Consider the following 27,353-nt stretch of genomic DNA (forward strand, 5'->3'; position numbering starts at 1 on the left):
TTTTTGGGAGCTTGTAGCACAGAATGTGTTTTTCCTTCCTTCGAAATCACTCTGCAACGATGAAGCATTTGTGAATTTAAAAACATTAATCTGTATGAAGTATTTCCTGGCCTAATTCAGGATTCAGCCAGAGATCAGATCCTAACTCTGTGCCCAAAACAGACTTGGACATACTCCAAGGGTGAAACTAGAGAGCTGCAGCACAGAGTGAAGTCCAGAGGCGTAGAAATGCGGAAATGAAAGCCTGCCAAAGCCACATTGCACTCTGCCCCATTTCAGAATCAGCCACACTGGCGAGTAGGATAATCATCTTTTGTTTCCCTTTTTTAAAAATACAATCATGATGCTGTCACAGCTTTTGACCAGAGGCTGCTAAGAGTAAAATCCTTTTTATGGTCCAACAACAAAACTTTTTTAAAAATGGATTTGTCTCTTAATTTACAGCACACAATCAAATCAATTTGAAGCATCTAAACACAGGACAAACATACAAACATTACTTTATGTAGAGAATTGGAGTGTAGAGTTTTTAAACCACAGGAAGTTTTTGGAGTAGAAAAATTGCATCTGCTAAGTAAAGAAAGTGGATAAACACTTGCAGTGACTGAAAATGGAGGCCTGAGGTTAGGGGTTAGAATCATGGAGCTGGTTTAGAAGTTCAGATTTGCCAACAAGGCTTCCATTGTGCTGGGAGATGAAATTATTCAAATCATTGCAAGCATGCAACATGTAAAAACCACAGTAGTGACAATTGAAAGATAAGGGTTCAGGTAAAGGAAACTTCGTTGCCTGTTGAGCGAACGCCCAGTAGCCCACACGTGGGCACTGGGCCTGCTATTGGTTGGGTAGAGATCAGCCTAGTTCCAAGCTGTATATTAATCCACGTCAGAAGAGCATCTAAGGGAGTGGGAGGGGAATTTACTGGTGCATTCCTCCCCGAATCCCCCGAGGCTTTTGTTAATCTGCATTCTCTCCTCTGCCAAGAAATCACATTGTGGCTGGGAGCCTCTAAATAATGACGTACAAAGACACAAACAGGGAAGGCTGATAGGCCTCTGGGTCTTTTCCAGTTCATCATTACATGCATGTCAGTTGTTGATACTCCACCTCTGCATCTCATGCTGATAAAAATACCTAATAAAAAAACGTAATAAATCAGTTTGGAGAGCAGTTCTTCATGAACTCTTCCTGATCAGCTTTATATTTCCATGACCTAAATTTGGTCGAGGGAGAACAAGTTTGTTGACAACTTAGTAATGTAGTGGGTAGAATAGTAACAGTGTTCAAGAGGGCAATTTCAAAGGAATAAACTTTGAGAGAATAACGTGGAGAGGCAGTATAACCTAAATTATACTGTTTTGACAGGGTTACCTGAATAGACAGACCTGGATGAATCCATGAAGGTGGTAGGACAAGCTGAAGAAGTAAATAGAGCATACAGGATAGACGACTTTGTAAAGAGGAACACTGAGAAGCCATCGCAAACTACTAGCCATCCCTGAATTCATGTGTCAAGTTCTGGACATCACATTTTAGGAGAAACGTCAAGATCATGGACAGGATTAGGGACAATTGAATGGAGAAATTCAGAAGTACATGGGTTCTGACAGAGTAAATAGGGAGAAACTATTTCCCATAGCAAGTGAATCAATAATCTAACATTACAGATTTAAAATAATTGATCAAAGAACTAGAGAAGAAATGAAGAGATATTTCCTCATACTCTCCTTGAAAGTGTGGTCGCAATTCCAATGGAACTTGAAGACAACAAATCAATGTTTGAAGAAGCAGACTTGTTTGTAGGATTATAGGGAAAAAGTTGGGGCATAAACTAAATTGGATAGTTCATTAAAAGAACGAATATATTAATGAGTCAGATGGCCTCCTCTGCATGACAAGTCAATGATCAAATGCACAATATGAAGTGTAATGATAGCCTCCAATAAACTTGACAATTAGAATCTGCAAACCAGGATGTCCAAAAGGTTTTCTTAGTACATTGATTCATGGGATGTGGGCATTGGGACTGAGTCAGCACTGTATTTATTGCCTAACTACCCACAGGGTAGTTTAGAGTCAACAGCGTTGCTGTGTGGTATGGAGTCACATACAGGCCAGATACAGACAACAGATTTCCTCCGCAAAAGGCATTAGGGTCTTAGAGCAGAGGAGATCTATCAGTCTGACATTACTAAACCCATCTGCTTTAAGTAGAGATTATTTTATTATTGTTATTATTATTATTGAATTCAAATTTTACCATCTGTCATGAAGTATAAAGTCATATCTCTATTAGCCCGGGCTTCTGGATTACTAGTCTCGTGACATTATCATTATAACACCACTGTGGCAGGTGAGAACCAGTAATCTTTTAACCTCCACCTGTTGCTATGATCTTGTTATTAACATGTTCCAACCTCAAACAAAGCCCCCAAATTCTACACGCATAACTATCATCCAGAAATGCACTTGATAGATTAATGCCATCACCTCCTCTTTATGTTTAAACAATTCACAAAGGTTCAAGGTATTGGAAATTGATGTGTTCAAAGATGAATAAGATATTTCTGAAATGCTATTGTTCACTGACAAATAAAGCATCCAAAGCTCTCAGATTTGCCCCTCAAGAACATCGAACACAAAGACTCTGAGGCAAATTTTATCTTTCAACAAAGAGTATGTCAGGTCTCTCTAGACTTTTTCCAACTCCCAAAAAAAAGGCCAGCAGTTTGTTATGACATGATGCAGCTGCGAATTAGATATCAGGCAAGTGGCACATCTCAAACTCAGCCAGGATAAATGAAACATTCCTGCCAAAGGGAAGGAGGATTGAGTTTAAACAGAAAACGTCATCCATGGCTCAGTCAGTGGCATTGTCATCTCCCGAGTTACAAAGCTTCAGATTCAGGTCTCTCCAGAGACTGGCACAGACAAATGAAGGCTGAAACTCCTCATACAGTGCTGAGAATACTGCATTGTCAGTGATCCGGCCTTTCTTATGATACAAGAACCCAAAGCCCCTTCTGTCCTCTTAAGTGAACCTAGAAAATCCTATGGCCCTACTTTAAAGTAGGGTTCGCCCTGGTGACCTAGTTAATATTTATCCCTCAATAAACACCACCAGAACAGATTTAATGATCATTGCCTCTTTGATGTTTTGTAGGGCCTTGCTTAGACTAAATTAGTGGCTTTTGTCTTACTATGTTCAAAGTACTTAATTACTATAAAATGCGGTGGGCTGGCCCAAGGTTGAAAACAGCAACAGCGCGATACAAAAGCTAGTCTGTCTTTCTTTCTTATTAATCTCAGATCACAACATCTTGCAATGGTCTCCTATAGATTTAAATGGAACAGAGGAAATGGGCAGGGATCCAGCAAATGATGCTGATAATGAAAGGGAAATTGTAAAATTCATTCTCCTGGGTTGAATTGTAAGAATCTATCCCAAAATCTTGTTTATTGCAGATAAACAGCAACTTGTTGAACAAAGACAGCATACTTACTGCAGCAGCCAGAAAAGGCAGTTTTCTTACAATTTTGAAAAAGAACTTTTTAAGTCTTGAGGGAATACCTGTGGAGAGATGTGTAAAATTTCAAATGTCAGAAGTTACAAAAGAAACAGAGAACTTGTTCAGAGATAGTGGACACATTTTTTTCTGAAGAGCCTGCGTATCTCCTGTGGGACTTTTCTTTTACAGAATCCCTACAGTGTGGAAACAGGCCATTCGGCCCAACAAGTCCACAATGACCCTCCAAAGAGCACCCCACCTGGATCCCCCGCCCTCCTCCACCCTACGCCAGCAACCCTGCACGGCTAATTTACCTAACCTACACATCCCTGGCCACTAGAAATAATTTAACATGGCCAATCCACCTAAGCTGCACATCTTTAGGGTGAGGGAGGGAACCGGAGCACCCAGAGGAAACCCACGCAGATGTGGGAAGAATGTACAAACTCCACACAGACAGCTGGCCGAAGCTGGAGTTGAACCTGGGTCACTGGCGCTGTGAGGCAGCAGTGCTAACCTCTGAGCCACCATGCCACCCCTGATTTGCAGTCCAAAACACAACAAAAATGTTTGATCAATCCAATCTCAAATATAAACAGATCAACCTGTCGACCTGCACTGCTTCCAAGGCAAACCAAAAATATAAATCTTGCATATTGGTGTGTTCTTTCCATAAATTCCACAAGACCAAATTGCATAACGACTCTGTAGTAAGCTTTCAACTATTGATCAGTAACATTTATGCCTCCAAGTCTGAATGATGGCAGCTTCTGAAGGAGTCACATTGGACTTGAAATGTTAACTCTCCTTCTCTCTCCTGTTGCCAGGCCTGCTAAGCCTCCCCCAGAATTTACTGCATTTGTTTCAAATTACCAATGTCTACAGTATTTTGCTTTTATCCTCATTAACTTACTTTGCTGTTGGAACAGAAACCCATACAGCCACACACCCGCAAGAGTGGTCACAGCAGTGATGGCAATGATTTGCCAGGGCTCCAGGCTTTGGCAATGTGCATTCACATACGTCTTTCCCTTTCTCAGATACAGCCATATTGTCTCTTTGTACACATCCAGCGTTTCCTGCAAGAAGAAAAACAAACATTAGCAACTACATTCTGAAATCAAGAACAAGGCAGAAATGTCCCTCAACTCCACTTACCTATGGTTGTTCTGCATAGCTTGCTGCTTCCACTGAACAAAAACTCCCTTCTCTCAGTCTTGAAAGCACCAAGTAGTTCCCAGTCCCTAGTCGCAAAATGTGAAATTTCTGATCTTTTCCCACACTGTCAGACATCTTCCAACAAAGGAAGCAAGATCTTCTGCCTCTGCCCTGAAGAATTGTTTTACATGTACAGTGTTCCAAACTCAAACGTCGGTAAGCCAAAACTGCCCAAAAACCAGACATTTGAATTTTTTAAAAGCGTAAAGTGTCTTGCAGCTAGTTCTCAGCTATAAATTATGTATGTTTTTAACTGCTGCAACAAAAAAATCAAAGGATAGCCATCAATCAGAGACAAAACTTGGACAGCCGGATGATGCCTTACTTGGATATCACAAACATAACATTGTCGTGATGCATTTCTGAACTACAGGAAGATGCCAGCTGTGGATTTAGAGCACTTTCTTAATTCAGAGCATGGAGTTCCAGAAAACATTTCACAAGTATTAACTCCAAACACCGAACTGCTGAGAAATATTTGGAGCACTTTGGATGTGGCATATAGCAATGCAGAAGAGTACATTCCTAATTCAGAGAAAGCAAATCGAAGTGTTACAATGAAGCAGCTAAAACAACACCAACCCAACATCCAGGAAAATCTGAAATTGAGCAAGACTCTCAGTCCTGAGGTGTGGCACATGTAATGCCTCTGAAACAGTTAATGTTAAGATTGCCTTAGTTCCATCCAATCAGTCGTTGGGTAAAGACAGGAGCTCTACACTGGCTATTTCAGGGAGCAGATATACTCTGTACAAATCCTGAGAGTTCTAGTAAACATGCCTGACTAGTAATCGGAGTCTTACTTATTTGTATCCTGCAATAAGCTATCATGTTAGCTAATGTACATGCCTCGATATTGTTTAAAGTCACCAATGGTCTATCTCTGCCAATGACAATCAGACAGGCCCTCGACACAATACAGACAAAAGGAGGATTAGTAGCACCCTCAAGCACCCTGCCCAGTAGCACAGTCTGGCAATGAGGACAAAAACTATGTAAGGGTGCTGGATTATGTTAAACAGGATAAAGAGATCTCCTCAGTATTTTATGTACTTCCAAACAAGCTATCAAACATCCTTTGCCTGGTTCTTCAACCAAGCCCTTGTTCTGAACAAACTCAACTGCTCCAATGCTCCTGTCAGCCTTGTGCACTGCATCTAAGAAAATCCCTGCCACCTGCATCCCAGCTCCAATTAAGTCTTGTTCATCCATTACTTATGTACCCAGTGACCTACACTTTTATTTGGTCTGCAGTCATCACCACTTAGTAGCAAGTTTTGAGAAGATTTGTAGCTCAGGTTGAGATTCTGGATGTGAGTTTGCTCACTGAGCTGGAAGGTTAGTTTTCAGACGTTTCGTCACCATTCTAGGTAACATCATCAGTGAGCCTCCGACGAAGCACTGATGATGTTACCTAGAATGGTGACGAAACGTCTGAAAACTAACCTTCCAGCTCAGCAGCAAACTCACATCCATCACCACTTAGTAAATAAATTTCATGCTTGCTGTCAAATTGCTCTAAGGTCTCACGTTTTCATATTTGTAATCTCAACATATAACCCTCCAAGACATTAATGCTTCTTGAATTCTGGCCATTTGTGTGTCCCTGATTTTAATAGTTTCAACAAAGATGGCCACTTTTTACAAAAATTCATTCATGGGACGTGAGGGATGTGGGCATGCTGGCAAGATCAGCATTTATCGGTATGTTTGCAGATGACGCAAAATGAAGTGTGAAGGCATGCGGTGAGGATGACGCAAAGACTGTGTAAAGGCAAATAGACAGGTTAAGTGAATGTGCAAAAATGAGCAGGTGGAACATACTGTGGGAAAACATGAGGTTATGCACTATGGCAAAATGAACTGAGGAGCTGAATATTATTTAAGCAGTGAAAGCTGCAGCACACAGGGATTTGGAGGGCCTCATGCATAAATCACAAAAAGCTAGCATACATTCAGTGAAAGAAAATGTCTTTTATTTCAAAGGGAATGGAGTATAAAAATAAGGAAATTGTGTTAAAAATAAACAAGGCAACCTGTCAGACCATACCTGAAATACGGTGAAGACTTTTGGTCCTAATTAAGGAAAGATATCCTGGCAGTGAAGGCAGTCCAGAAAAGTTTTACTGGATCGATCCTTAGCATAAAAGGATTTTGTGAAGAGGAAGGGTTGACTAAGTCGGGCCTGTACTTTAAAAGATTAAGAGGTGACCTAGTTGGAACACTCAAGATTTTTAAGAGGATTTGATAGAGTAAATGCCAACAAGTCATTTCTGCTTGTAGGACAGTCTAAGCCCAGAGGCCATAATCTCAGAGTAAGGAATGATCCATTTAAGACAGACATGAGGAAGAATTTCTTCTCTCAGAGGATAGTGAATCTCCAGAATTCTTTACTGCAGAGGGCTGCCGATGCTGGGTCATTAAGTATATTCAGGGCTGACTAACAGATTTTTAATAAGAAAAAGAATCAGGGGTTATGGGGAAAGAACAGGAAAGTGGAGTTGAGAGTTAACAGATTAGCCATGAACTTAGTGAATGACAGAGCAGACATGGCCGACATCTGCTCCCAGAGATAATAAAGGACTCTGAAGCACCCAAGTTTGTACAGACCAGGAGTCAATCCCAGGGCATACTGCTTTAGGCTTCTCATACAGTCATACAGCATGGAAACAGGCCCTTTGGTCCAACCAGCTCATGCTGACCGTATTCTAGTCCTATGTGCCTTTGATTGGTCCATATTCCTCCAAATCGTTCCTATTCATGAACTTATCCAAATGTCTTTCAAAAGTTATAACCGCACCCGTATCCAGCACTTTCTCCAGAAGATCATTCCACACATGAGCCAAGCTCTGTGAAAAACCAGTTGCCCCTCATGCCCTTTTAAAATCTTTCTCCTCTCACCTTAAAAGTATGTCCTCTAGTTTTGAATGCCCCCATCCAGATAAAAACCCCTTATCATTCACCTTATCTAATCCCCTCATGATTTTATAAACCTCAATAAGGTCACCCCTCAACTTCCTATGCTCCAGTGAAAAATGTCCCAGCCTTTCTTGTATCTTAAATCATCCATTCCCAGCAACATCCTGCTGAATCTTTTCTGAACCCTCTCCAGTTTAATTATATCCTTCCTCTAAAATGCAACCAGAACTGAACACAGTATTCCAGATGAGGCCTCACCAACATCCTGCACAACCCTCAACATGACGTTCCAAATCCTATACTCAAAAGTCTGAATAATGAGGGAATGTGTGCTAAATGCCTTCTTAACCTACCTGTCTACCTGCGACACATATTTCAAAGAATTATGTACCTGAGCCCCTAGGTCTCTCCGTCCTACAATATACCCAGGGCCCTACCATTAATTATATAAGTCCAGTCCTTGTTTGTATTCCAAAATGCAATACCTGACATTTATTCAGATTAAGCTCTGCCACTCCTCAACTCATTGACCCAGTTGATCAAGATCTCTTTGTAATCTTAGATAACCTTCTCCACTGTCAACTATTCCACCAATTGTGGCCTCATCTGCAAACTTACTCACCATGCCTCCTATGTTCTCATCCAAATAATTTACATAAATAACAAACAAAAGTTAGATCACATGGGATCCCACATGGGAACTCAATCAAGTTTGCAAGACACTATTTCCCTCATACAAAACCAAGGTGACTATCCCTAACTACTCCTTGCCATTCCAAATATATGTAAATCTTATCTTTCAGAATCACCTCCAACAGCTTACCGACCTCTGATGTTAGGCTCACAGGTCTAGAGTTTCCAGTCTTCTCCTGACAACCCTTTTTAAACAACGGCACAACATTAGCCACCCTCCAGTCCTCCAAACATCACCCATGTCTATAGATGATACAAATATTTCTGCTAGGGGCCCTGCAATTTCCTCCCAAACTTTCCACAATGTCCTAGGATACACTTGATCAAGTCCTGGAAATTTATCTACCTTTATGTTTTCTAAGACCTCCAGCTTCTTCTGTAATGTGAACTGTTTTCAAAACATCATTTTCCAAATTTCCTAAGTTCTCTAGCCTCCATTTCCTTCCCAACAGTAAAAACTGATGAGAAATGTTCGTTTAATAACTCTCCCATCTCCTGAGTTTCAACACCAAAGATGACCTTGTTGATCTTTAAGGGGTCCTACTCTCTCTCTTATTGCTCTCTTGCTCTCAATGTATTTGTACATTCTGTTAAGGGTAAGCTTTAACCTTATCTGCTAAGACTCTCTCATATCCCCCTTTTTGTCTTCCTGATTTCCTTAAGAATGCCCCTCCACTCTTTATATGCTTCAACTTCTCAGAAAAAGAATTTATGCAAAAGGACAAAAGGAGCATGCTGGATATTGAAGTCAGAGGAGGTGCGAGGCAAGACATCCAGTAGAAATGTCAAAACTAGAGCAAGAATGTACAAGGTCATTTCAAATCTTTCTTAAACATCAACATATGATCTGATTAAAAAGAAGTTTGGAGTACTTTCTTGCCATGAGACAGTGAGAGCTTGTGGCTACTTGGAGTTGGACATTGATCAAGACCATGGAAAGTTTGAAAACATTTACAAAACAACACACGCAGTCACTGTAAACCAGCAACATTTCTCCATTACAGCACTCGCTCTATTTATAATGGCCAACATGGACACATAGCCTTTTTAGTCATTGCTCCACAAACAGCAACACACAAAATTATATACACGTTGCACATTGATCGTGATGATTACATCAGTGCAGTTCTACAATCTTTGAAGCTTTATGAAGATGAGAATAATTGCTATGATATGATATCATATTCACTCCACTTAATTAACTTACAGTTGCTTTTGACGTTTCACAAGCCAGATCACGTTCTGCATTGTTAAGGGAGCGACAATAAATTACAGAAAAGACAGTCATAATTTCTCTAATATGCAAGATATCAAGTTCGCCCTCACTGCTTGCTGTACTCAAATTGGCTGATGTGTTTCCTACATGCCAACAATTTCTAGACTTCAAAGTAGTTGGACAGTTATAAGGTGCTTTGGGCTAACCTGAAATTCGAAAAGGCAGCTGCTGTTCAGAGACCATGATCTAAATATGTCATTCAAAAAGGATTAAACTCCAGACTTGCAATAACAGTCTACATTTCTATAGGAACTGCAAATGCAGAGATATGTGCATCTTCAGAGAATGATCAAGAGTAAACGCGCATGGGAAGGTAGCAGGAGTGTGCAGGGAGAAAACAATCATAATCTCAACATTTCTGAAGAAGGGTCTAGGCCCAAAACGTCAGCCTTCCTGCTCCTCTGATGCTACCTGGCCTACTGTGTTCATGCAGCTCTACACCTTGTTATCTCAGATTCTCCAGCATCTGCAGTTCCTACTATCTCAGAAACAATCTTAATTTTATCTATTTGGTAATCTCACTGTAAAGCTAATGTTCTACCTCATGTCAGATGATAGCAATTGCTATTTCTCAAAGAAAAAGCACTTTTACTCAGTAAGTGTGACACATACAGTGAAAATAAGATTTTAAAAGTGTGGCAAACAGCAATGGTGAAGTGGCAGAATAACAAATACAAACAATGTAGTATCAGTTCTGATTATTAATTAATACACATTATAGTTTTAGGCAGGGGAGCTCTTGTCTCACAAATTTGCTTGAGTTTTTTGAGGAAGTGACAAAGATGATTGATAAGGTAGGGCAGTGGAGGTTTTCTACATGGACTTTACTAAAGGAGGAACAAAATTACTGCAGATGCTGGAATCTGTGCTGAAAACAAAAAAATGCTGGAAATCAGAGCAGGTCAAGCAGTATTCATGGAGACAGCAAGCAAACATTTTGAGTCTAGATGACTCTTCATCAGAGCTGATGTGAGGTGTTGAAGGAGCAGTACTTATGCAATACCGGAATATGAGAACAGCAGAACAGGTGTGTACAACCTCCAAATGGAAAGAACAAACAGTCAGTCCCACTTGAGTCGGGGAAGAGAGAGAGGACATAGTGACAGAGAATGCAACAAGTAAAGCTAAATGAAAGGGGAAAAAAATTGGAGTGAGTTCACAATCTGAATGTGTTGAACTCAATATTAAATCCAGAAGATTGTAAAGTGCCTGGTCTAAAGGTGAGATGTTATCTTTCCTCCAGCTTGTGCTGGAGTTGCCAGAAATGGTGGAGGATAATCCTTTGAATGCAGAGGCTGGTGGGATAAAATGTGAGGACAAGAGGGAACCCAATCATGCTACTGATGAGAAAGAGCAAGGGCACAGCTCAGGTGGTATGTCCCATTTCTTCCCTTTCTTTTAGCTTTATTGTTACATTCTCTGTCACTGCATCCTCTCTCCCCTCCTCACCCCACTCTAGTGGGACCATCTGTTCTATCCAGTTTGGCAGTTGGACACACCTGTTCTAACATTCTCACATTCCGATATTGACTTTATTAAAGCATTTGTCAAGGTTCCTCACAGTAGGTTGGTACTGAAGATTAAGTCACATGGGATCTATGGTAGTTGGTAAGTTAGATACAATTTTGGTTTGGTCATGGAATTCTGAGGGTAGTTGTCAGCGGGTTTCTGGCTGAAGGCCTGTGACCAATGGCATTTCACAAGGATCAGTGCTGTAACCTGTTGTTTATAATATTTACAAATGATTTGGATGAAAATATAGGCAGTCTGATTAGTAGGTTTGCAGAATACATGAAAATTGGTGGAGATGTGGATATTGAGGAAAGTTGTCAAAGGATACAGGACAATACAAATCAGTTGGAAAGTTGGGTGAAGAAATGGCAGATGGAGTTTAATCTGGACAAGTGTAAGGTGATGCATTTTGGGAGGTCAAATACAGGAGGCAAGTATACAGTTCATGGCAGGACCCTTATCTGCATTGACATATGGAGTGATCTTGGGATGCAAGTCCACAGCTCCCTGAAAAAGAAAACACAAGTGGATAAGGAGGTAAAGGCAGCATGAGACACGCTTGCTTTCATCATAGAATCAGAGAATCCCTACAGTGTGGAAACAGGCCCTTCACTCTAACAAGTCCACACCAACCCTCAGAGCATCCCACAAGACCCATCACCCTGCAACCCAACTGATCCACACATCCCCCGAACACTACAGGCAATTTAGCTCGGCCAATCCACCTAGCCTGCACATCTGTGGACTGTGGGAGGAAACCCGCACAGACACAGGGAGAACGTGCAAACTCCACACAGGCAGTTGGCCGAGGCTGGAATCGAACTCAGGTCCCTGGCACTGTAAGACAGAAGTGCTAATCACTGTGTCACCATCTGTGCCACCCGATGTGGCATTGAAGGTAAAAGTTGGCAAGACACATAAAATTTGAATTAGGCCACAGTTGGGAATACAGTGTGCAGTTCTGGTCACCACTTTTTTTTCTTATTTACTGTCACATGCATATAAAAATACAGTGAAGTGTTTTTTTCACATGCAAACTGTTTCCATTCAATGGCGGCATGGAATATAATGCAAGATTTTACTGCAAGAGAGTTCATCCTTCCCTCTTCTTATTAATCTTCACTACACCTCCGTTTACAGCATGACATCGGCCGGGGTCTCTATAACGGGTTCCTGCATCCCTGTCACTCCTGCAATCACTGTGTCCGAGCTGGAGCATGGGCTTGGTCTCGTACATCCTGCTCCTCCTGCAACACTACTCCAGATGCTGTCACCGGTCATTAGTCACTGAGGTCCTGGCTCCGGGTTCCTCCACTGGCAACGCTGAAGCCTCTGCAACCTCAGCACCAAAGCAGCACAAGGCCCATCACCAACCACATCTCCCATGAAAAGACATCAAAGACGCCATGGCACTGAACAATGAAAGAAATGCAAGATAGTGCGGATGCAGCCAGCTCTGCTGCATGGATCAGCAGCCAAACCCTGTCAAGGTCAGGGAGGCCTTGGACAGGCTATAAAAGAGGTCTACCCTGACATTGCCTGCATTGGAATGCCTTAGCTACAAGGAGAAGTAGGACAAACTTGAATTGTTTTCACTAGAGCAGAGGCTGAGAGGCAACGTGATCAAAGTGCACAAAATTCTGGGAGGCATGCATTGCGTAGATAGTCTTTTTACCAGGGTGGAAATATCTACTGGGGGAATAGGTTTAAGGCGAGAGGAGAAAAGTTTAAAGAAGATATGTAAGGAAATTTTTTTTACGTAGAGCTTGCCATTGGAATGCACCGCTGGGGAGGCGGTAGGGTCAGATACAATAGCAACATTTAAGATGCATTTAGACAGATACATGAACAGGCAGTGATTACAGGGATAAGGACAATGTGCAGGCTTATGGGATTAATTTAGAATGGCGTCATGGTTAAAACAGACATGGTGAGCCTAAGGGCCTGTTCCTTTGTCACACTGTTCTATGTTCAGTGTGAACAGGGAGGTAGAGGGTAGCAAGAGTCAAAAGGTTCAGGACTGTAGCATATGAAACACAATGGGCACAATCATGACCGCAGTTGATATATCACAAGCATGGGAAAAGGATTCCAATGTCAGAGTTTGTGTGCTTTGTTTCCAAGCAGGTTAATTTGGAGAAGTGCAGCCTCATCATAAAATATAACAGGGCGACCTGACAGTGGGCTGCTTTTGTTGTTAAAACATAAGTGGGCAATTGGCGGCAGGTTTGGGACTTTCACCATTGACATCCCACAAGGTTCCAACCATACATTTCGACAGGGGCCATTTAAAAGTCACCTTCAACATTTTAATGTTCTGCTCAAATATGTCTCAAAGATTACAACATCTGATCAAGAATCAAAGTGGACCTTGATGAATTTACACAATGACCATCATGATTCAGGTGTTTTTGCTCGACATTCCTAATATGACTAATAGTTCATAACTGAAACATGACAATGGGAGTGTCAGGAGCTCTTCACGTGAGACAGACAAGTCAGCCCCTACAAAAGGAGAGTAATTAAAGCAGTTACTATGCTCAGTCCTTCTGCCCTGAAACCTCCAAGTTTTTTTTCCCAATCTGCTGCAGATTGTTCAGCACAGAACACTCTAACTTTGTATGATAAAATGTCCATCAAGACCACATGCCAACTTAGACTGATATACAGCCTTAACATATCAGGACACTGCTAGACATTTCACCGGTGCCTTATCAAACACAAGTTCATGCTGAGTCAAAGAGAAGATATTAGAACAAGTGACAAGATAATTGATTGAAGTGTTTTAAGCAGCCTCTTGATGAGGTAGAGGTGGGGGAGGCAGCATTTCATAGGGTTTAGCATCTGTTTTTTTTTCCCTCCTGGTCTAGTGACTTGCATGTGCCCTTAAAAAAGCCAAAGCCAGCACAACAGACTGTTACACAAGCTGGCGCAAGTCCAACACTTCTGTGACATTACATCATTCGTACTGAAGTCAGCACAGGAAGGGGCTTTTTATAAAACCAAAGCCATCAACTGAAAACAGTGACATGATAACACAAACAAAAAAATTCAGAAAATTTCCTAATCCATCATTAACTTCCACAATTCTCTCCCACAAACAACTCTACTAAAGATCAATCCTGAAAGATAGAGAGAAGATTCATTTTATACAAAATGATTACTTATCAAAGCATTCCATAATACAGGAGGTGACTGAACTCATGGTAATTGTGGTAGATGTGAAAGAATTTTAAATTGATTGCACTCCTCTGTTCTTTTTCCATTCCCTACAATTTTTTTCCTGGTCAAGTATGTTGCCAGATTTCTTTTGAAAGCTATTGTTGATTCTGCTTCCAGCACCCTCTCAGGCAGCACATTCCAAAGAGGACAACTCGCTGTACACAAGAATTACTCCCCACTGGCTCTTTTGCCAAATACCTTAATTTGTTACCTCTACTTATCAGTTCTTCTGGACCTAGAAATAATTTATCCTTAATTATTTGAATGAAACACCCATAGATTTTATTTTTTAGACTATTATTATAGTTTACAAACACTAAAATCACAAGAATGCAAATGGGATTGAGGAGTGTCTGTCAACAAGTCACACGCCTATGAAACGATATTGAACAGCCTGCTCTTGGCCTGGTCATGCAATGCTTACATTCAGATTCCTACGCAATGAAGTCTTAGTTCCCTTTTTATGATTTACGACAGACTTCACAAGGCTAGGGGCAGTCTAGGAAGGACTGGGATTGGGAAACTGATAAATCATAATGAAATGCAGCTGACAATGGAACATAGCACTGAGAAGTGCTTGCACATGGTGTAAAAACATAGTCACAGATTACAGGCTGGGGAAAGGAGGTAGCTGGAAGTGACCGAGTTCAGAAATAATAACAAAAAGTGCTGGAGATCACAGCGGGTCAGGCAGCATCCACGGAGAAAAAGCAAACCAACATTTCGAGCCTAGATGGCTCTTTATCAGAGTCCGATAAAGAGTCATCTGGAGTCAAAACGTTTGCTTGCTTTCCCTGCATGGATGGTGCCTGACCCACTGTGATCTCCACACTTTTAGTTTTCAGTACAGATTCCACCATCTGTTCCTCCAGTGACTGAGTTCAGCTTGTTACCATAGCCCTTTCTTCACACATCAGTTCAAGGCAGCAGCTCACTACCAGCTTCTTCATGGCAACAGGGGAGACCGTGCAGTGCTCATATTATTGGACTAGTATCAAGAACCCTAGAGTAATGGCTGGGGACATGAGTCCAAATCTCACCATGGCAGATGTTGAAATTTTAATTCAATTTTAAAAATCTAGAATTAAAAGCAAAAAGCCATCTGCTTCACCAACCCTCCTTGGGGGTGGAAGGAAATCTGCCATCCTTAATCATCTGCCTTGTGTGACTCCAGACTCTCAGTATTGTAGGTGACTCTTAAATGTTTTGTGATGAATTAGAAATGGGAAATAAATGCTGGCCCAGCCATTGACGCCTGCATCCCATGAACAAATACAAAAAAATATTCACAACTTCAGGTGTTTACCATCATTGTGTATGTTAAATTATTTTGCCATATTGTAATTAAAATTACACAGATAGTCATCTGCATCAAGATCATCCTTTAAATTTTCTACTCCCTTAAACACTGAGGAGAATGCAACCCAGGTCAGAGCCTGGGAATCCAGCAGCCGTATAACTCATCTCCTGATTCCCTGAAGACAGTCCAGCATCTTATAAGGAATGAGCCAGGAGTTTAATAGAATATTCTCCACTTGCCAGGAAGAGTGCAGTTTCAACAACACCCAAGAAGCCCAACACCATCCAAAAGAGCCAGCTTGCACAACAAGCTCACGCAATATCTGTTCCCTAAACGAGCTCCACATTTCGATTGTCCCCATCCCCTGCATTTTGCTACCCCATTCTATGCCTCCTAAGTCTTGCCTAATCGCATTATAATTGCCCTTCCCCCATCTATAACTCTTGCCCTGTGGCATATTCCTGTCCCTTTCCATCGCTAAACTAAATGTAATCAAATTATGGTCACTCTCTCCAAATTCCCACCTACCACTAAATCAAACACCTGGCCTGGTTCATACCAGACGCAGTATGACTGCAGCCTCAATGTATTTCCAAAACCGCACAGACTTGAAACTGAATGCTTACAAATTGAGCAGGTCAAAAATCACATGATGCCAGGTTGTAGTCCAACAGATATATTTGAAGACTCAAGCTTTCAGAGTCTTGTTCCTTCACACATGAAAAAGCAGCAAGACTCCAAAAGCTTGTGTCTTCAAATAAATCTGATGGATTATAACCTGGTGTCGTGTGATTTTTGACCTTGTCCACCCCAGTCCAACACCAGTACCTCAACATCATACAAATCAATAAGGAGACGCTGCTGGATCAACCTCCTCTCACTGCATTAAAAATGTAAGACAAGCGCATACGCCTAACTGTCTTGCCACTGATGGAATCAATCCAAGGTCAGTATAAGCCAATCTGTGCAGAAGATCATCCACAACAGCAATGTGATGATGACTGCATTTTCCCATTTTCTTTTATGATGCTGCCTCAGGACAAACTTTGGCAAAGGACACCAGTGTGTACTCCCCTGCGCTTTTGTGAAGTAGTGCCCTGTGATCTGTAACATCTACCTGAGATTGATAGACAGAGCCTCAACTTAATAGCTGATCCATTCTATCATGTTAGCCTGCCTTTTGTACTAATCCCCTGGGGTGGGGTTTGAACCCACAACCCTTCTGATTCAAGTGCGGGTGTTACTAACTGAACGACAGCCAAGACCTGAACTGAAGGAAGAATAAGGACATCACAAAGGCTGTGATGGAATGAATAAGAAGCAGCTATTTCTGTTGGCACAAATGTTAGCAGAGGGCAAAAAATTAAGTTAATTAGCAGCCAACCTCAAGGGAGAGGAGAATGTTTTGTTTTATGCAGAGAATTGTTATGATCTGGAATTTGCTGTCTGAAAGGGCAATAGAAACAGATAGAAAGGTAACTTTGAAAAGAGAACTGGATAATAGCTATACACATAGCCACACAGCAGATATCACACAGCCACACTTTCCAAGTCACACTGAATCCAGAGTCTGGAAATGATTCCATAAATGTCACAACATGTTTATCAGAACTGTGTCTCTGCTTCCTACCATAATTATAAAATACTCCTCCCTTTAACCCTGACTTATTATTCAATTATTTAATTTTGGAATGTAAACATCTCAGAATTTGTTGTCCACCCCTAATTGCCTGGAGAAAACTATGTTGATCTGCCTTCTTGAACCACTGTAGTCCATTTGGTGTAGGGATACTCCCAGTGCTATCAGGAAGAAAGTTCATGGATTTTGACCCAGTGACACTGAAGAAATGGCAATACATTTCCAAATCAGATGGTGAGTGGCTTGTAGGGGAACCTGCAGTTGGTGGCATTCTCATGTTACAGCCGCCCTTGTCCTTCTAGATGGTTGAGTTTCAGATATGTTGCCTGAGGAGTCTTGGTGAGTTGTTGCATTGCTTCTTGTAGAAAGCACACTGTGCGTCAGTGGGGAAATAAATGCTTTGTGACTGGCCACAAAACTTACATATTATACAAAGATAAAAAAAACCAACATAAATTCTTGCTTTTAACAGTATGATCCAACAACGCCCAAACTCAACTTCCAGTAACGAATTGCATTTCAAGAAAATCAATGGACTGGTTTCATTGAAATCTACAGCTCAGAAGGAAGCCATTCAGCCCATTATGCTCCTGCCAGCTACGTAAAAGGAATATTCAATCAAATCCAATCCTCTGTTCCCAAAGACTTGTTCATATGAAGTACTGACATGCCAATTAACAGAAGTAGAAACAAACAAAAACAGAAATAGCCAGAGAAACTCAGCAGATCTGCAAGCAGCTGTGGACAGAAAGCAGAGTTAACATTTCAAATCCTGTAACATTTCTTCAGCAGGAGTGGGAGTAAGAACAAAAGCAGGAGTAAGCCATTCTGCGCTTCTAGCCTGCTTTGCTATTTAACATGATCATGGCTAATGTGAACGAGTTCTTAACTCCATGTTCCTGCCTTTTCCCAATGACACCCAATTCACTTATCCGTCCAAAATCTATCTAGTTCAGCCTCAAAATTTAGTCAATGACTGAGCCCCCACTGGTCTCCACAGAAGAAAATTCCAAAGATTAATGATCCTCAAGAAGAAATTTCCGTTAAATTGGAATCACATCATTTTCAAACTGTGCTCTTGTCCTGATCCTTTTTGGAAGGTGAACATTCTCAGGACCTACCATGTCCAACCTTCCTCAGAATCATTCCAATCATATCTCTAGTTCCCTTTCTCCCTGCAACAGTCACAGGAAATGAATAGGAAACAAGAAAGTAAAGACTTTTGCTCAATTAACTGAACAAATTAGTGAAGCCAAGTCCAGTTATTTGGCACATAACCAGATCAGACTTTAGTTTCAGACAATGAAGTGTTAAACCTAATCTTGTAAAACTAGCAAAGCATCTTTCAGCAACATCACGTCCCTTTCAGATCCTTGATAAAGCAAGGTTACAACTGCAGCAACTTGGATTTATACAGCCCTTTCAAATGCATTAAAAACACCAAAATGCATCAACACCACCAATACATGCAGAAACAGTTTTCGAGGATGCTCAGGAGGCCAGAATTGGAAGTACGTGTAGATTTCCAAGGCTGCAAAACTGGATGGATGACAGAAATAGGGAAACATCGTGAAAGAATTTGAAGACAAAGATGAAAGTTTGAAATTCCAGAAGTTGTTGGACTGGGAGTCAAAACACGTCCATGAAACCGGGGATAATGTGTGAATGGGACTTGCTGCAAGTTAAGACAACAGCTTACAGGAGGTAGCTCTTTTGGATGGTGTTGGGCTTCTTGGGTGTTGTTGAAACTGCACTCTTCATGGCAAATGGAGAATATTCTATTAGGCTTAAGGTGACACAGAGTGGAAGGCCAGCAGAACAGCACTGAAGGTAACAAAGACTTTTAAACTTGGAACCACACACTTCTCTACACAATTAAAACTACAACTGGTAGTAAGAAACAGAATGAAAGACAGCTGTGTAGTGGTATGCTGAATTCCCTCCTTAAATCTGAATTCTCAACATCGCATAAAGACAAGAACAATATTTAATTGTGCCAAGTTCCCCAGACGTCAGAAGCAGAGATTTAAATCTAAAAACAGTTGCTAACATGCAAGATGGGTTTCCTCATAGCAAGACATCACTACGGATGAATGACACCTCCAGCTCAGATTTCCAGAAATGATGAATAACCAGAAAAGACCTAAAATGGAGAGACAGTCACCGCGAGCAAGGAGTAGGGAGAGAAAGGAATAAGACTGACAAGTAACCATTTGTTAAATTTAAAGATACTAAATAGCTACAAATACTCCTTTTCAAATACACTTTGTTAAAACTAAATTTAAGTGCCAAGTTCGAAAGTAGCAAAGCAGAAATCCTAGAAATACATTGAAAAGACTTAGTACCGCACAGGAAAAGCAATTTCAAGAGCTGAAAATCACTTTAGTCCCACAGTTGTAATCAGGGTTTGCCCAGAGCACCTAATGACATACAAAGCAGGAAATGTTATTTTGGGGTTAAAATCAGGACTTTTTGGACTTGGGTATACCAAATAGTAATTAGTGGATCACTGATGACTGGCATTTTCCTGGAAAGTAATTAGAAACAGACAGAATCTGGTAATGCTATGTAGGAGATGTTTCCTGCTTTCCACTCAGTATTTTCTATCTTTGCATGTTGTGACATTAATGCAATCAAAATTCAGCACAGAAAAGAAGTATCTTTTCCAAGCAACTCAAACCCTTGGGATATTCAGCTAAGGCAATGTGACACAGCCATAAATGACAGTGTCTCAGCTCCCAAACACAATTTTCCTGTTTTGTTGGAGGTGCTTTCTGTGAGGAAACTCTGTAGGCTGGGTTTGCCTCCTGCTTCTTAGCAGTTCCTCATGATAGAGGATGACTTGCTTCCACACCTGAAATGAGTTCTCAAGTGATTGAACAGTCTAATGCACGACTTATAGTCTCAGTCACAGACAATGGGTTGGGGTGGAAGAGAGGGGCCATCGGTTGCCATGCACTGCTTTCTCTGACAACACCAGAGTTCAACTTATTGACTGCAATGAGGCTCAATGTATAGAGATCATTCCTAGATGCTTGCGCTCCACTTTAGCCAATCTCAAGCAGGATATCCCAGGAATCAACTGGAATACTGCACTTTCTGAAAGAGGTTGCAAGGGGGCCCTTGCAGCATTCCCATGTCCTCCTGGAGCTCTCTCGCCATGTCAAACTTCCGTGAACAAAGCATGATCCAGGAGTCTCATGTCAGGAATGCGGACAAAGTAGCCCATCTGGTGGAGCTGATCAAGCACGGTCAATGTGTCAATACTGGTGATGCTGGCCTGAGTGAGAACGCTGACGTTGGTGCATCTCTCCAGGCAATGGATTTTCAGGATTTTGCAGAGACTGCGCTGCTGGCACCTCTCCAGGATTTTGAGGTGCCTGCTGTAAACAGTCCATGTCTCTGAGTTATAAAAAAAGGGCGGGTCTCACTACCGCTCTACAGATCACAAGCTTGGTGCCAGGTCTGAGGTGCTGAACCTGGTCAGCAGCGATCATTTACAGTAGGCTCCAAAAATCTGGAAAGTGGTGCATCTTATCCCAGATAACAAAGTGTGGAGCTGGATGAACACAGCAGGCCAAGCAGCACCTTAGGGGCACAAAAGCTGACGTTTCCAGCCTTGACCCTTCTCTACCTTATCCCAGGCCTCGTTGTGGATTTTGATAACTGAAAGGGGAAGACAGTGGTTGATAGAGGACATTTTTATTATTTACATTTAGTATAAGGCCCCATGCTCTCAGCTGTCTTGGTGAAGGCATTGGTGAAGGCTTGGTCCTAGCATAAGAATGCAAGCAAACACAAACATCAACTGTATCTTGTGGTTCAAAAGCAGTGGATGAAATGAACGTGTAGCTGACCTGCAGTCGGTGGAGGGTGAACAGGGGCCCATTAATTCTGTGGACTAGCTCCTCTGCACCAGGGAATTTGCTGAGGGTGAGGTGGAGTATTGCATCAAGGAAGATCAAGAAGATGATTGTGCATTCAGGTGGCTTTGCTTGACCCAGTCTGAACATGATAACAAAGTGTGGAGCTGGATGAACACAGCAGGCCAAGTAGCATCTCAGGAGCACAAAAGCTGACGCTTCGGGCCTAGACCCTTCATCAGAGGGGGAGGAGGGTAACTTCTTCAGGTTAGGCATCCCTGGAAGAGGGATAAAGGGTCTGATGAAGGGTCTAGGCCCGAAACATCAGCTTTTGTGCTCCTGAGATGCTGCTTGGCCTGCTGTGTTCATCTGGCTCCACACTTTGTTATCTTGGATTCTCCAGCATCTGCAGTTCCCATTATCACCAGTCTGAACATGAATTGGGTCTGTGGTGAATCCATTGCTTGTCATTGTGGAGCATGCTCAGAATGATGACAAACCTTTAGGGTGGTTAAAACAGCAGAGGACACTCCGTAATCCCTCAAGGCTGACATAGTCACAGACCTTAATGAGGTCAGCAAAGTTGGTGCTACTCCCTGCGTTGCCACATAGTGAAGATCATGTTTGTTGTGCCTCTTAGAGGATGGAATCCACAATGTTACTCTGGAACTGGCTCTTCAGTAACAGGCAGAAAGTGATTGAGGAGGATTCTCGGATTTCCTTTCTCTGTGGCTGACAGCAAGGAAATTCCTTTGTAGCAACTAGAGTTGGAAATGTCACCTTTCTTGAAGATGGTCATTAGTACAGCAAATCTGAGACCTCCTGACATGCTGTCCTTCCAGCTAAAAGGAAATGAGGTTGCATAAACATGCTAACAGTGCTTCTCCACCAAACTTGCACACTTCAGTGGGGATTCCATTGGCTCCTGGTGCGTTGTTGTTCCTTCGCTACCAGAAAGCCTTTTCCACCACAGGCTGGGCTGGGCTGAGATGGCGATGGGGAGCATGCTGCAGGTTTCAGCCAAGGACATTTGCAGTGAAGACAGAGGCTTTGTTAAGGAGATTTCGAAGTAGTCCTTCCACTGGCCGCAAACTGTCTCTCTGTCCTTGCTGAGCAGGAACTAATGTGAGGACAGGGTCCTCACTGGCTTCCAATGATTGGAACAGCACTCTTGCAGGTGCACAAAACCCAGGCTGGGCTGTACTCTCTCAAGCACAGTAGATTAAAGCGGCAGTTCAAATGAGGTATCGTAAGACAATCAAAGGAGTTTGGTGGTTTCTTTCTGTTGACCCTATTTCCTCCGGTGGGAGAAAGTCAAAGCTGAGATTGATAGGTTTTGAGTCTGTAAAGGTATTGAGGGATAATGAAACCATACAGGGCCCCTAACACACTAATCTGCTTTGCTAAGTTCCTTCGACCCCAAAGCCCTTGGCTATCTATCTTAATATTATAATCTTCTGTGGATTAGTATCAAATATCTTTTGGCAACACTCTTGTTGGTGATATTTTACAACATTGTATAAAGACAAGATACAGAACTATAACCAAACAGCCAGTACAGGGTCCAGGTACTGAAAGATTTCCCTCAATATCTATGCAGATTGCCCTATATCTATGTTTCAAAAGCCAACTATACCATCACAAGATAACCAATATAAGTGAGACAGAGTCACGTACTGAGCATTCTTGTACATCTGACAAGATAGAACCAAAATAGCTACGGGCCAATCAGCAGATTTATATCTTTCAGAAAGATTTGAGAAGCAGAAAAAAAACGTAATATCTGACTCATTATCTTGAACAGAAGCCAAATGCTGCAAACAATTTGTTTCCACCTGTCCTATCTCTCTGGGTACTGTATTCAGTGTTGTAATCATATGACACATCCCACAAGACACCAACTCAGTCACATGGAATGAAGTCACCAATGAGAGACTTTTTTTGTGCACTGAGACGAAGTGCTGCTCACAAGCCGGGGGCAAATCTTCCCCAAAGTACTTTACAACCAATAAACCACTTTTGAAGTCGGGCAACAAAGCAATTTACCCATAACCAGGCTGCATAAGAGTTAAATAATCTATTAAATTCATTTTAGTTACCACCTGCTGGCTGACCTCCTCCTCTTCAAATAAAACCACAGGTCACACATCTGGTCTGAATAAAAGTTCCTGCAAACATTCCTCCAGGGCTACACTGAAGTCTCAGTCTAGATTACATGCTGAAATGGGGCTTGAACCCACTTTCCAACCTCATCAGAAGAACAAAGAAGGCAAACACACGGGAACAGCACACACGGGAACCTCAATCTGCAAGCGCCACTTTAACCACACATCATTCTGTCTCATAACTATATTGCTGCTCCTTCACCATCACTGAGTCAAAATTCTGGGACTCTCATCCAAATTGCATGGTGGGTGTCCCTGCACCAAACAGAATGCAGTGGTTCAAGATGATGGCTCATCATCACCTTCTCCAGGAAACATTATGGATTGGTAACAATGGCTGGATGCAAAAGAACAAAAGGCGGCAGCAGGAAGGCTGTGAATGAAGGAAAGCCTTCTTTCCCAGATGCACTCCACAAATTAGCCAATTGCCTTGAGCAACCTTATCCTGAATTGTCTTCACTGGGTGAACATAGAAACAACGTGTCTTCTTGTGGGTCAGTTCAGAACTAAGAGTGCTGTTTTAGGACACAGACGAAGGGAATGCTTTTCATGTCAGAAGATTCGGCGACTTTGGAATTCTCTCTTTAGACCCTCAGAAAGCAGTAGAGATCGGGCCATCGAATGCTTTTAAGGCAGAGATAACCCATAATTCCCTTGGCAAACAAGAATCAATCTATCAGGTTGGGGAGTTAAAGGGGAACTCAGAGTTCAAAATATAAATAGTCAGACATGATTGTATTGCATGGCAGAGCAGTTGAGGGGCTGACCGGTCAACATAAGCATGATAATAAATCAAATTCCTGCCTCCAATTCATACAGCTGCTCATAACTGCAGCGCCAGTGGTGGGTGTTGGGGGGGAATCCAGAAGCTGGCCATGTGAAGTAGGTGGTACAAAAGACAGCAGGTGATAAATGGGAGAGGTGCAAACATGATGAGAGTGTAATTGCAGTTAAGTTAGGGTCCAGAATGTATCAGAGATAATGGGAACTGCAGATGCTGGAGAATCCGAGATAACAGAGTGTGGAGCTGGATGAACACAGCAGGCCAAGCAGCATCTTAGGAGCACAAAAGCTAACATTTCAGGTCTCAACCCTTCATCGGAGAAGCCTTTCTCTAATTGTTTCTGATGAAGGGTCCAGGCCTGAAACATCAGCTTTTGTGCTCCTAAGATGCTGCTTGGCCTGCTGTGTTCATCCACTGCCACACTTTATTATCTAGGGTCCAGAATGTGCTGTCTTGATGTTACAAGGAGGCAAGTTCAACTGAGACAATCAAGAGCACAATGAATGAATATTTGGATAGACATAACATGCGAGGTCATGGGGGGTAAAAACAGGAAATTGGCAGCAGGTGATGGTGTTCATTTGAAGAGACAGTGCAGACACTCCTTCTCCACCTGCAGCATATCTGTGGGTGTCAAGGGCAGAAGGAAAGGGGCACAGGGATGAGTCAATCCAGGATCTTAGAGGAAGGATCACTGGACCCAAAACGTTAACAAAGATGCCTTCAGACCTGCTGATTTTTTCCAGCAACTTGTGTTTGTGTTTCTGATTTAAAAGCATCCACAGTTCTTTGAGTTTTAATTCGGGGATTTAGGATGGTTGGGGGGGGAGGATTGTTGTTTTGTTTGTTGGAATCAGCAGCACACAACAAACCTACAGAGTGTGAGGGAAAGGTGCTTTGTTGAGATCGTGCTGTATTCAACAAACCTGTAGAGTTGATCTGGATACGGGCGGGGGAAGGGAGGTGTAGTGTCGTGAAGGACAGTGAGAGGGTTCCCCCGCCCCCACCCCGGGGCGTTCAAGGGGGGGGGGGGGGCAAGGTCCTCCCTATGAAAAGGGGGGTGGTGGGAGTAAGGCCAGTGATGTCACGTCAATGACGTTATTCGCAGCGACATCAACCCATCCGTCGGCACGTCACCGAGCGAGACGTTGGCCGTTGCCGGGGCGACCGAGACCCCTGCCGCCGGCCACTACCCTCCTTCCGATCCTCCCATACTCACTCACCCGCGTCTCCATGTTCCGCTTCCTCCGGAATCCACTCGTCTCGCCCCGTAACTCCGGTGATGATGGTGCCACCGCCGCCGCTCCGAAACTCACACGCTTTCCTGACTGAGTTCTGATTCGCAGTTAACGCACCGGCCGATCTTCCCTCCCTCTCTCTCTCACCCGGCAAGGAGCTTGCCGCTGTGTCTCCGCCCCCGCCCGGCCCCGCCTTCTCCGGCGCCTCTGCCACCCTCCCAGCGCAACGACACCTAGCGCAGCGGAGGGGGAGACGTCGGCCGCTCAAACAGGGTGCGGCAGCGCCACCCGAAGACTCGGCGGCAGTACTGCGCGACAGTGTCAGCTTCCCCGCGACCTCTTCCTTGCACGACAGTACAGAGGAGGCCGTTCAGGCCATTCAGATCCAAGGAAGTCATATCACACTCAAAAAGTTAACTCTGCTCCCTTCTCTCTCTCCACACGCATGCTAAGAAGAGAGACTGAAAAAATGGAGAAACTCAACAGGTTTGGCAGTATCTGATGAAGTATCACCGCACATGAAACATTAACTCTGCTTTCTTCCCATATATTTTTATAATTTCATATTATATGTTGCATGTGTTTGGCCACTATACACCCTCATTGAATGGGATTTGTTTAGTAATCAATAATTTGGGGTTTATTTAAGAAAAATGATAGATGGATCTTTTTGTTTTTAAATAAAAAATCATATAATTAATGATAGTGGAATTTAGATAAAATATTTTTATATTATGATGCACCATGACATAGTGGATCTGGACTGGCAGTGCACTCTTACCATCTTGGTTGCAACAAGTAACAAAATTCCTCTGCTCTATATTAGAATGCAGGACACACCTTTTGAGTCCAAATGTGCACAAAAAAGCCCTGCAAAAACACAACTTCAACCAACTTTATTTTTTTTAATCCTTTGTGGGATGTAGGCGTCTCTGGCTGGCCAGCATTTCTTGCCTATCCCTCGTTGCCCTTAAGAAGGCGGTGAGCTGCCTTTTTGACCCGCTGCAGCCCTCCTGCTGTGGGATGACCCACAATACTATGAGGGAAGGAATTCCAGAATTTTGACCCAGCGACAGTGAAGGAATGGCGATATGTTTCCAAGTTAGGATGGTGAATGATTTGGAGAGGAGCTTGGAGGTGATGGTAATCCCATATGTCTGCTGCCCTTGTTCTTCCAGCTGAAAGTGGTCATGGGTTTGGAAGGTGCTGTCTGGTACAGAAATATATCGAAATCAGCTCTCTTGCGAGCTGTATGGCTGGAGGTTCACTCGAGCAACGGGCCTCGGCTGTGAACTGGAACTGCACTGTTTAAGTTTGCAACAGAAATAACTGTTTAATATTATGGACTGTGCACTGTCAAGGCTTCTATTGTCTGTTTATCACTCCCATAGCAGAGGCCTTCCTAGTATCATGTAGTATGTGAGCATTGCTGGAAGGACCCATCTGTCAGTGAAACTATCTTTTCAATTCAGGAATTGGGTAGTGTTGACAACAGCAACATCATAGAATCCAAATTCATGGGCACTTTCTCTGACATGAAGCTTTAATTCTATCAGTTTGAACAAATCTGCCAATATACCAAAACTATCTATGAATTATAATAACTTTAAAATTGATTCTCATTAGAAAGCACCTATAGATGACTATATCCCAACCCTGCTGATTTTCTCCAGCGTTGACAGTTTCTTTGTTTTATTCTAGATTGGCTGGCATTGTCTTCCTAAGAGCAGTGAAGGATGAAGATCGGGTGGAACCTGACTAAGGTATACAAAGCTATAAGGGACATAGATAGGGAGTAACTTTCCCCCTTAGCAGAGGAGTCAGGCAGCACCTGAAATAAGAGATAGCAGGAACTGCAAATGCTGGAGAATCTGAGATAACAAGGTGTAGAGCTGGATGAGCACAGGAGGCCAAGCAGCATCAGAGGAGCAGGACAGCTGACATTTCAGGCCAAGACCCTTCTTCAGATAAGACGGAAGGGAAAGGAGGTTCTGAAATAAATAGCGAGAGAGGGG

General features: G+C 42.5%; 1 protein-coding gene across 1 annotated transcript in view; it reads right to left on the reverse strand.

Moving 5' to 3' along the window:
* Positions 1-25,522, reverse strand: part of sgpl1 (sphingosine-1-phosphate lyase 1) — a 76,419-nt gene extending 50,897 nt beyond the window's left edge. Inside the window, exons 1-3 of the mRNA XM_048563470.2 lie at positions 25,324-25,522; positions 4,423-4,588; positions 3,504-3,571 (exon numbers count right to left, since the gene is read on the reverse strand). Of these exons, the coding sequence (XP_048419427.1) occupies positions 3,504-3,571; positions 4,423-4,588; positions 25,324-25,335 (246 nt within the window). The 5' untranslated portion in view covers positions 25,336-25,522. The remainder of the gene's footprint in view (positions 1-3,503; positions 3,572-4,422; positions 4,589-25,323) is intronic.
* Positions 25,523-27,353: the final 1,831 nt, after the last annotated feature.

This window comes from Stegostoma tigrinum, chromosome 37 (assembly GCF_030684315.1).
Source record: "Stegostoma tigrinum isolate sSteTig4 chromosome 37, sSteTig4.hap1, whole genome shotgun sequence".
NCBI lineage: Eukaryota > Metazoa > Chordata > Chondrichthyes > Orectolobiformes > Stegostomatidae > Stegostoma > Stegostoma tigrinum.